The sequence below is a fragment of the Jaculus jaculus genome, chromosome 12, assembly GCF_020740685.1.
Source record: "Jaculus jaculus isolate mJacJac1 chromosome 12, mJacJac1.mat.Y.cur, whole genome shotgun sequence".
In the NCBI taxonomy this organism is placed as follows: domain Eukaryota; kingdom Metazoa; phylum Chordata; class Mammalia; order Rodentia; family Dipodidae; genus Jaculus; species Jaculus jaculus.
The window spans coordinates 68437124-68448624 of record NC_059113.1 but is presented as its reverse complement, the minus strand read 5'-3'; the positions used below and the strand labels follow the sequence as shown (position 1 = coordinate 68448624).

General features: G+C 37.2%; 1 protein-coding gene across 1 annotated transcript; it reads left to right on the top strand.

Moving 5' to 3' along the window:
- The first annotated feature begins 1111 nt into the window (after window positions 1-1111).
- Window positions 1112-8964, top strand: Il21 (interleukin 21). Its single transcript, XM_004667001.3, is given in 6 exon segments — window positions 1112-1264; window positions 1372-1407; window positions 5816-5971; window positions 8718-8795; window positions 8886-8915; window positions 8917-8964. Coding segments are annotated over 6 exon segments (495 nt in total). The 5' UTR covers window positions 1112-1117.
- The last annotated feature ends 2537 nt before the right edge of the window (window positions 8965-11501 follow it).

Sequence of the window (11501 nt, the reverse complement as noted above, 5' to 3'; positions counted from 1 at the left end):
CACAAATACAGTTAAAAATGTGTTGCACAGACCCAAAGGGTGTACTAGCCAACAGAAAGAACTAGCATGACCCTCGGATTTAATCATCATGTGCACTGTTGGTTTTCCTTGCACTGTCTCATGTAAGCCTCGTTTCAACTTCTGCCTTCTCTTCACCATAACACAGCTAGATCATCTGTACTACTCATTGTTAGAGAAAAATGAATAATGATTTTGGTACTTGAAAATGTTTTTATACAGAAACATGTACTGGTATTTTTCATTTGTTAAATAGATGCATTAAATAAATGTAAAATCTAGACATTATGGAATTTGTGTGTGCTTATTGTAATGCCAGGGGAGTAAGATCTTGATGGGGGATATATTTTCTATAGAGTTTCTTAAAATAATCCATGATATTTGTAAGACAGATTATTAAATAAAATGTCAGCAATCAACATTAATGTTACTGAAAGCTGCTTTGGTGAAGAATTGGAAGTGAATCTATCCATAACTCCTGAAACTTGATAAGCATCTAGAATATTCTTATTAGTTAGGAAACTACCCTCTTTATTTAAAATTTCCTAAAACTTCATATCTTCTACCTTTATGATGGAATGTTGGATGGCTTTAGTCAAAGAGCATAGTCCTTACCATGAGAAAAATTCCTGCAATAAAGTACATGCTGCCACTTATTCATTATGGAAGTGTCCTTATGACTGTCAGAAGCCAGGTAAGATGCCAGGGATGCAGAGAAAGGGTATCAAAGCATTTTTATTTGCTTCTTTGAAATGTGATAGTACCTACTATTTACCACACACACTTCTGAGTGCATACTGAAAATTGGAATTCACCATTTCTCTCTTTTTCCTTTCTAACATGTGGATGGGGCACATTTTGTGAAGTCCATCTATCCCTGCCCCCACACACACACGTACACCTAGCCAGTGGAAAAGAAAAAAGAGTTACTCACACTCATCCACTCTACAAAGATTTCCAGGCTGCAATGGGAGGGCTCTACCTCTCCTTGAAGGATAAATAAAAAGGTAGCTGTTGTGATAACCTGGCCACAGTGAAGCTGAAGTGAAAACGAGACCAAGGGCCTATTCAACTGGCTTGGAGGCACAACCCTGGCAGCATGGAGAGAACCCTTATCTGTCTGATGGTCATATTCCTGGGGACAGTGGCCCATAAATCAAGCACCCCAGGGTCAGATCGCCTCATGATTAGAATAAGTCACCTTATAGACAATGTGGAACAATTGAAAAACTATGTGAATATCTTGGTAAGGTCATACTTTTTACAACAAAGTTCAAATAATATTTTTCAACTAATACAAACTAACACTTTTGACTTACAAAAATTATTTGGAACTAATTTTCTTTTACCCAGGATCCTGAACTACTGCCAGCTCCACAAGATGTAAAGGTAAGCTTTGCTTTTATTTCTGAGATTAAATCCATCAAGGCATTAGAATAGTTCATTAGAAACATGCTTATTTTCAATGCTTTAGGATTTAATAATTGGTAAAATATTCATTTTCTTTTTGATCATATATTCATAGATTTTCCAACAAACCAAATGATACTATAGTTCTTATAAAATATATATTTATCTACAAGAGTCTCTAAGAATACTCAAGTAAGTGTGAAGATAGAACAACAAATTAGAAAAGAAATCTATATTATGATCAATTTCTGAACCTTGAACAATTAGTTATGAAAGCTCTGAAATCTACTTTGTCATCTTATTTAAGAAATATAGACACAGACTATAATAATCAGTATTTGACCTTTAATATCAATTTTTTTTAAAAGCAAGACTTAGATAGGATAATATGTAGGCATGGGAGTATGGAAATCAAAGCCCCTCTTTAGCATAATTTGCATGTACCTTGGACTCAGTGAATCCTCTTGTCTTTGCCTTCCATGAAGTCTTTCAAAAGGACTGATTCCATTCCTTGTACATTTATGTCCAAGTCCCTGGGAAAAGAGGTCTGGCATACAGTTCAAGAGTGGCATCTGTTCAACTTTTCCCAAGTAACTTCTTTAGCCCTGTCTTCTGGTTTGGTGCTCTGATAGTATAACTGAAACTTTGTGCATTGTTGCTGATTTTAACTGAATAAATTAAGAAAGCTATGAAAGTGTTGCCAGTAATTAGGGCACTGCAAAGGGAAGACTCATAACACTCTGCAAAGAAAACAATTATTGTAAATGACAGTGTGTACAAGCTTAGAAAGTGAATGAGTCACACTATTGCTTTTCTCCAAAATTCACTCTTTAACTCTGAACATAACCACTCTCATATTTACTAGGTATTTTTCTAATAAATGGTATCTAAAATGAAAGCTGCACATTCAACTTATTAAAAGGATTTTTCAGTAAGAGAGTATTTCTTAATATGCTTATCAAAATATACATTTCTATCTCACCCACCTTGTTTACTGTGGTTCATATCCTATAATGAATTCCAATGGCCCACATAGGTTCCTAGCTGCAGTCTACAATGTATAAAACAAGAAATATGATAATACCTCATTTTTCAACTTGCATTGATCCAATCGGTTTCTTGTACATGCTTTGATAATAAGAGATTTAAAGTTATTTTTTCCAGTAGTCACTTTAATTTTTATCTTATTATGCTAACACATATGAATTGTGAAAATTTATGGGCTTCCCTGTATTTCCATAGATGCTCACAGGGTACTTTGATCATGTCCATCCAACTTCTACCCTCCCTGTATGTGCCCTCCCATTCCCTAGTAATCCATCTTCTATTGAAAGATCCTTTTCATCTGTTTCATAAGAGGGTTTTTGCCTCGGTGATGTATCTTTCTGATCATCTTTGTAGACTGTGCAGTGTATGATGCAGTAATTACAGGTATAACTATCATCCTCCAGTTATGTTGGCAGGGAATCTCAGGAAAAAAAAGGAAATCAGTAAAGGCTGCATTAGCTAAGTTTCTCTCCTATCTTTTTTTTTTTTTTTTTTTTTTGGTAGGGTCTCACTCTGGTCCAGGCTGACCTGGAATTAACACTGTAGTCTCAGGGTGGCCTCGAACTCATGGCGATCCTCCTACCTCTGCCTCCCAAGTGCTGGGATTAAAGGCGTGCACCACCATGCCTGGCTTTCTCTCCTATCTTTCTGGTCTCCTTTTTCTTGCTATTCTATCACATATCCAGAGGTTCTAAAGTGAAAACAGCATTATCTGGGGAGATCTTGAGTAGGTATAGTTGAAAATGGATATGAGAGTATACTGGCATCTGATTAGAGGCCAGGGGTGCTACTGAATGTTCTAGAATGTACAGAAGGGTCTGACAACAAAAATATTAGGCCTAATTTATCAATAATTCTGTTAAACCATGATATAAATCCAGTTTGTGGTGGGGAATAGGTCAGTCACCTAACTCAGGTAGTGAGATATCCTATAATAAATTCCAATGACCCTCTTTGCAAAAAGTAAAATGCTACCAGTTTAAAAACAGGCTTGAAAGGTCATGTGTTCCTCTTCTGAAAAGCAGTTCTTGACTCTTTGGCTAATGAAAGGAGTGGCGTTTGAACTCTTCATTTTGACTTCCTTAATCTATAGATTCATATCTGACTAGAAAATCCTTCATGTCCTACTGTGTTTAAGGATGAGAGGATCCCATAGGGTTTGATGCCTCTGAGGCACAGCTGTGATCTTGCTAGCAGACAGCCTTAGCAAGTACCAGCAGACATGTCCTGTAGCCTCCTGAGCAGTGGAGCCCCCAAGGCTACCTGAATCTTGTCCCCTCTCCACAACCCTCTCTACCTCTTTAGGCAGTTGACAGAAGTAGATCCACCACTTCTCTGCCACTTTGAGATTGCCTTTGATGTGTATCTGAAATTCCATCCAGAGTTCCTTGTTCTGGAGCATGTATTGCTGGGGACAGCTTGCTGCTTGCAGGACAGAGCAAAACAAAGCACTTTTGTGTTACAGGAAGAGTGGGAGTGATGATGGCACAGTTTGGGTGGCATCTGTGTCTAGATGTCACTTTCCTCTACTAACCCTGGGACTTCAGAAAGGAGGTCTTGAGTGTTATAGCTCTGATCACTGGTGCTGGCGTCCTAGTAAGATTGTTCAGGGAGTTGGTTCCTTAGGCCCCTATACATCTTTGGTAACATTTTCTCTCAACATATAAATGAAAATGTTAACTCAGCAAAATGGGCCTCTGTGAGAAATGCTGGTTTCTCAGATCATCACAGATGGAGGAGTTAGCATTTTCAGTTTCAGCTGGAAAATTTGCCTCTTTAAATATGAATATTATTTTTTCCAGTAAGTTAAGCCGGTTGTGGTCAAAAAGAAGAGAAAAGAAAGAAAAAAAAAAAAAAACTTCAATAAACATGATCATGTGGTTTTCAAGGAAAAAGTGCTATAATTAAGATTTATAAATAGGTTCTATTAAATAAGCATTTTGGCAAACATGGGAAGGCCAGCATCTTTCCCTGGTGACAGGAAAACTGCCCGGAGGGAAGTAACCAGATAAGAAGCTGTTCATCTTGCAGCCGTCTATGCAAAGCAACACTGTGTGTGTGTGTGGTGGGGGGGGGGGTGCTGTGTATCTATCCATGTTCAGATTGGAAAATGTAAAGCAGGCAAGCTGCTCTTTTCCATTGATCATCCATGACAGGATTCAGGAAATACTGAGCACTGGTCTGCATAGGACAGTGCTTGATGGACTGGGTGCAAGGGAGGAAGACCTCTGGTTGTGAGTGAAAATATACCAGCTTCACAAGAGAGTGGCATCTTATCCACCCATTGCCTGAAAGAAGAGTAACTTGGATCAAAGTAACACAGATACAAACTCTTAGACTGGAACTAAAATGATTTTAAGTCAGTATCAATTTTGCTTTTTTGGAGCTGGGGTGAAACATTTGCATGGCATAGTCTTCCAATACATTCCACTTCCTTTTCAGTCTAATTGCTAAGACTGGCTTATTCATGGGTTTGTAGTTACGTGCCCAGAACAAGAGACAAGGCTTTGAACCCCTTCCTATTTACCCATTCTCTGGGATGTTGCACTTACCTTCTATGGAAAGATCCTCCCTCCTAATGACTGGGCAAGTCTTGCATTCTGTTCTTGTCCTACCTTACTTAGCTGAGACTTCACAGAAGGTAGGCACAGCATAGGTATGTGTAACAAAATGCCACTGGGGATAAGCACCCACTTTCTTTCCCAAAACAAGAGATTTAACTTATTACTGTACCAGCTAACCCCACAGGCAGATACTGAGCCCTTGTTACTAATACAATGTCTCTTAAGACATGTCACAGATGGAGACTCCTATGTGTGCTAAAGAGAGAAATGGCAGATAAGTGACACAGATTCTTAACCAGACTATTGGATAATTTTTCCAAGGCTGCTATAGTCACAGAGAACCCAAAGCCTAGCTAATGCCTTTAAACCAAATGATGTTCCTTCATGCAACTCAAAGCTTGGCTTGGTTGCTTAATGGTAGACGCTCTGGGTCAGTCCCCGACACCACACAGCCCACAACCCAAACTCCACAAAGTTCATGGCCACCATCCAGCCCTTCAAAGGGCCCTCAGCATAGAGCTAGGAAGAAGAATAAGGAGGCAAAAAGTTGAGGCTCCCCTGGCTCTGAGCTGTGTGGCAGGAAACTCTCCCTTCTTCCTGAGGCAAATGGACTTTACAAGCAGCACTTCTGTCTCTCCTATAAGGCTTAGTGGAGATAAGACCAGACACAACTCATCTATGGAAATGGATGTGAGGCAGGACCCACAAGAGGAATTGAGGACTGGAAGGTCATTTCCAACTTTCTAAGTAACATGTGCTAATTACCTCTCTTCCAGGTACACTGTGAGCATTCAGCTTTTTCCTGTTTTCAGAAGGCCAATCTCACATCAACAAATACAGGACACAATTATACAATAATTAATGGATTAATTAAACAGCTGAAGAGAAAGCTGCCTTCCTCAAAGGAAGGGAGAAGACAAAAGCACAAAATTGTAAGATTGTCATTTTTCTTCTATCTTATTTGTGTTCATTAACTATAATTGAGTATGCATTATGACACACATACATGCACATGCTTGAAGCTACAGCTTCCAGTGCCTTCCTGAACAATTATACCTTATCATACATGGTAAATATTGAGAAGTGGATGCCACTTTTCTTAAGTCCCCAGACTTAATAGTTCCTAAAAACATAACTAGAATTTGTTATAATTTTCCCCTCTCAGCTAGAATAAGCTCTCAGGGACTTCTGATGATGAAGGGAATCCAACTATGACCTAGCAGATACTTTCCATTCTCTCTCTCTCTACATATATAAACTACAATATATGTGTGTGTGTGTATATATATATATATATATATATATATATATATATATATATATATATCTTACATAGATACATCCTTAGCTTTATATTTATATTCTTACTAAGAGGAGCTAAAGGTAGATAAATCCTAGTTTCATGACAAGAAAAACGATATCCTAAAAGAGACCAGAATAATATCCAACTGTTCTTTTCTCTTTTAAAGAGTATTACTGTTTCAGACAAAAGCAGAGTCATTCCTGAATTTAAGGAAACATATGCCCCTTTAGGTGTCTGAGAATTTTAATGTCCCTATTACTTTGGGACCCTGAGTCTTTTTTATATAACTTTTCTTTTCTCAATGAATGTGTAATGCTGAGACTCAAGAACTTGAGTAATTTAAGCATTAATTCAAGCCAGTGGAAGTCACATAAGTTTATCTGTTTTTCTTACCAGTTATCTCTTCTGCAAGAAATTGCAAATATGACTCACATGAAATCTTAATTACATTTTCAAAATAATGACTTCCTTTGATTGCTTGGGCAGGTTGCCATGTAAACACATCCCTCCAAGACTTTCCTCACAAAGACAAGATCAGTGTGACACAGTGGTGTACACCTGTGATCCCATCACATGGGAGGCTGAGGCGGATTGCTGGCCTAGACTACAAGAGTAAGGCCTTGGATCATAAAATCAGAAGGAAGGGAGGGAGGGAAGGAGGGAGGAAGGAAAGCAAGAAATAAAGGAAAGAAGAAAGGAAGAAGGAAAGAAGGAAGGGAGAGAGGGAACGAGGGAGGGAAGGAACGAAGTTGAGCATGGCTTTGTAATGTTAGAGACTTAGAAGTAATGGCATGGAACTCAACTGTATCCAGTTAAGTCTTCATGTTAAAGCCAAGGAAAGAGTTCTACTGAAGAAGTCAAGTGACTTTCAACATGTTTCACAACAGCTGTGTCAGCATGAGATCTGGAACATATCTGCTGTCTATCAGCTGGTATAGTAGGATGTAACTGGCACTAAGGTTTGGAGTACCAAGCAATGGCCTTGTGGTTGGTATCTCAATAGGAATAAGAATAAAGAAAGCCACAAACTAAAGTAGAGAGGAGAGAGAGAGAGACAGAGAGAGAGGCAATGCAAATATGGAAATTTGTTCAATATCCCTAATAGTTAAATAAATGGAAATTAGAATTAGACAATTCTATCTTCTCCAATTAGATTTTTTTAAAAAAATAGTTTTATGTACATATTTGAAAGGAGAGAAAGAGAGAGGGATTAAATGGTACATCAGGGCATCTGCCCACTGCAAATGAATTCCAGAGGCACATACCACTTTGTGCATCTTGCTTTATGTGGGTACTTGGGACTCAAATCTGGGTCTACAGGTTTTGCAAGCAAGTTCCTTTAACTACTAGGTCATCTTTCCAGCCTCTCTAATTAGAACTTTTAAACAATAAATATCTAATAATTTCAAGAATGGGCCGGGCATGGTGGCGTATGCCTTTAATCCCAGCACAGCACTCAGGAGGCAGAGGGAGGAGGATCACTGTGAGTTCAAGGCCACCCTGAGACATAGTGAATTCCAGGTCAGCCAGAGCTAGAGTGAGACCCTACCTTGAAAAACAAAATAATAGCCTAAGTGAAAAGAGATAAAATGTTTTTACAATGTACATCAAAAGTCTTGAAATATTTTCCCTTTAATTTACTTATTCCACTTCTAGGAATATATCAAGTAAAACAATGATATATATATATATATTCTTTATAGTATTGTAGTATTATAAGTGAAAAGTCAGAAACAACTTATATGTCCCAAATAGTGAGGATTGAATTCTATGTTGGAAAACAAAGCAACCTTGACCCAATGTATATTTAAAAATCTAGGACATGTTTGTGATTTGTTATTTTTTAAAATTTTTTGTTTATCTTTATTTATTTATTTGAGAGTGACAGAGAGAGAAAGAGGCAGACAGAGAGAGAATGGGCATGCCAAGGCCTCCAGCCACTGCTAACAAACTCCAGACACGTGTGCCCCCTTGTGCATCTGGCTAACGTGGGTCCTGGGGAATCGAGCCTCAAACCCTGGTCCGTAGGCTTCACAGGCAAGCACTTAACAGCTAAGCCATCTCTCTAGCCCTGTCATGTTTTTTTGTTGTTGTTTTTTTTTTTTAAAGCATAGCACTAACCCTTGTAACAAATGCAAAGTGAAAAAAATACCCAAATGAACAAACAAAAACGTTATCAAAACTTGCATAGCTATCTCTGAGGATGGGCTTACCTATAACTTTCCCTATTGCTCCTTTCAGAACAATTTCACATATTTTTCAAATGTCTGTCAGTGAACATGATTTATGTCTTCAATAGGAGAAATAAATTTTAAAATAAAAATTTTATAAGGAGGAAAAGAATTTAAAGAATTTTACCTTTTATTGATTTGTAGATATGTCCATCATGTGATTCTTACGAGAAAACACCACCTAAAGAATTCCTAGACAGACTTAAATCACTTCTTCAAAAGGTATCTGCCTTACATGACATTTCATTTTTCTACTGCATCTTTACACAAATTGCTTCTTGTGTTTAAGAGACTTGTGCATTATTTACACAGATGATTCATCAGCATCTCTTGAGAACACACAGGGTCTGAAGATTCCCAAGGAACTAACTTGAAGCTGGACACTACGTGACACACTCTAACATAAAGCAGAACTTGCTTCTTGGTGTTCCAAGTGGAGAAATACAGTTTACTATTGGTAGAAAAAGAACTCAGAAAATGTGCAAAATTGAAATTATTTTTGCCAAATTATTATGCAAATACTTCAGTTCAATTCATAGACTCCATGTTTGGCCAATTTGGAAAAACTTCCTACTCACCTAGAGTCTAATGTCCTGCCATGGATTTCTCTGATTTCTGAAGTCAGTTAGCCCAATGGTGACGTACTTCGTTGGAGAAAGTTTAAAAAAGTAACCAAAAATACAACTTGGGAATTTACTGATCATTTGTTAACTTTTATCTCAAAGCCACAAGAATGAAATCTACTGTGACCCTAACTTAAAAGGCAGAAGCTGAAAATGCAGAAGTATAAGATCAAATTGAAAATTGAAGTCTTCTTTCTTGATGGAAATGAAAACTGAGTACTTAACTTATACATGAAGAGTTTACTTTTTACTCCAGAATGTCTAACATATAAATATGTTGTTTATTTATGAACTAGGGGATAGTTTTATCAGATGGGTATGAAAAAGTTAAACTTCTTTATTAAATTTACTAAAATAATTAAATACTATAGAGATGAATATACTTATGGAATAGAATCTTAGTCTTAGTAGTTTTTCTAAAGTGTTAATAGAGTATTTAGAAGTGGGTTTAACTTACCTTCCCCAATATCAAGTACCTTAATAAGCTAACATGCCTGGGACAATGGCAACTAAGAGTTATAGTGGGGCATATGTCATTGGGTAGCCTTCTGGAAACAAGTACAATTTAAAAAGTCTTATAGCTCTATTCTCAAATTGTTGTGGGTGGATTATGATAGATTTACTAATGCCAGACATCTGTGTCCTTTCTTTTCTTTTTTTCTTTGTAAATTGAAATTTCTGAGATAAAGATTTTTAAAATATGTTGAGAATTTTAGACATGCTTTCTATAAGACAATTGCAATTACTTATATTAAATCAAAATTGGGAGATAAATCAAGAGGGCCCCTATTCCAAACTGAAATAGACTTTTGCTTATATATTCCAGCCCTTGAATCATAGGTAGTAAAAATAACTCAACTTTTCTGCCATTTTACATGAGGTTTAGCAGCTTGTTTCTGGCTTTATAAAAGCTCTAGAAAAAGTAAAATTTATCCCAGAATGGTATAATCTAGTTGAGAATTTCTTACTGTTAAAATGGATCTGAGCAAGGGTAGGATGGGAAAGGCTGTGTGTTCTGAGAAGAAAGCATTTACTTATACTGTTTTACAAGCAAACACAGACTTAGCTTATAATTCTAAGATAAATTGAGAAAGGATTATTTAGTCAAATGTCCATGGAGTGTTTAATCATCAGAAGAAAGATATTCTTTGAATATTAATTTTAAACATGTCATTACAACAAATTATGCAAATATGTGTCTATTGCCGATACTGTGCACACAACGCCTGCCTAAGTGCCTCATGGTTGGCCCAGGTTGCTGGATAAACACTGAGAACAGACACAAACAGAGGCATTACTTCAGAAAGAAAGAAATTTTGCACAGAGATAGAGTCTATATACTTTTGTTTTTGGCTTTATAACTGTTGACATTTTGACACTGTGATTTTTATATTTAATGTATTTATTTTGGATGTTTAATTGTTTTTATTCTAACCCTCTTGACCAGTGAGTGCTTCTACTTAAAAATACAATAACTTGGGGTGGAGAGATGGCTTAGTGGTTAAGTTTCTTGCCCACAAAGTCTAAGGACCCAGGTTTGATTCCTCAGTACCCATTTAAGCCAGATATACAAGGTAGTGCATATGTCTGGAGTTTGTTTGCAGTGGCTAGAAGCCCTGGTGCAACATTCTCTCTCTCTCTCTCAAATAAACAAATAAATAATCAATTGTTAAAAAATAATAATTCAGCATGGCATCAGCTAAGAGCTTAAACAGTTTAAAAGCTCCAATAAAAATCTTACTAGCACCCAAGGAAAAGGAATGCTTTAGAGTAAACAAGATGAAGTAAGCCTTTACTTTTCTGTACTCAAGACTTCACCAAATCTTAAAAAGAGGTATAAGGAAAATCCAAACACATCACTGGGATATGGTTGGGATATAGGAGACCAGAAATCCTGAGAGCTGTGAAATTGTGATATGTTGCTCAAAATTTTTAGGTTTTCATTTCCTTATCTGTAGAATAAAGATGTTGGACTAAAAATAGGACTATTTGGATGTTTGAAAATTTTATGTCTGAGTCTTTAAAGTTCTGGTACTCTAACAGGAACATTTGACCATACTTCTGAGGTAAACATTGTGCCTAATATAATGTTCAGTTGTGCAAAATTATCTCAATAATATTTGTAACAACACTCACTTCAGGAACGAAGGCAATATTCCAAAAGAAGGAAGGAAAAAAGGAAGGAAGGAAGGGAGGGAGGGAGGGAATGAGGGAGGGAGGGAGGGAGGAAGGGAGAGAGGGAGGGAGGGAAAGGGAAGGAAGTGGAGGGGAGAGTAGGGGAAAAGGTAAGAGAAGCAGGAGGGAG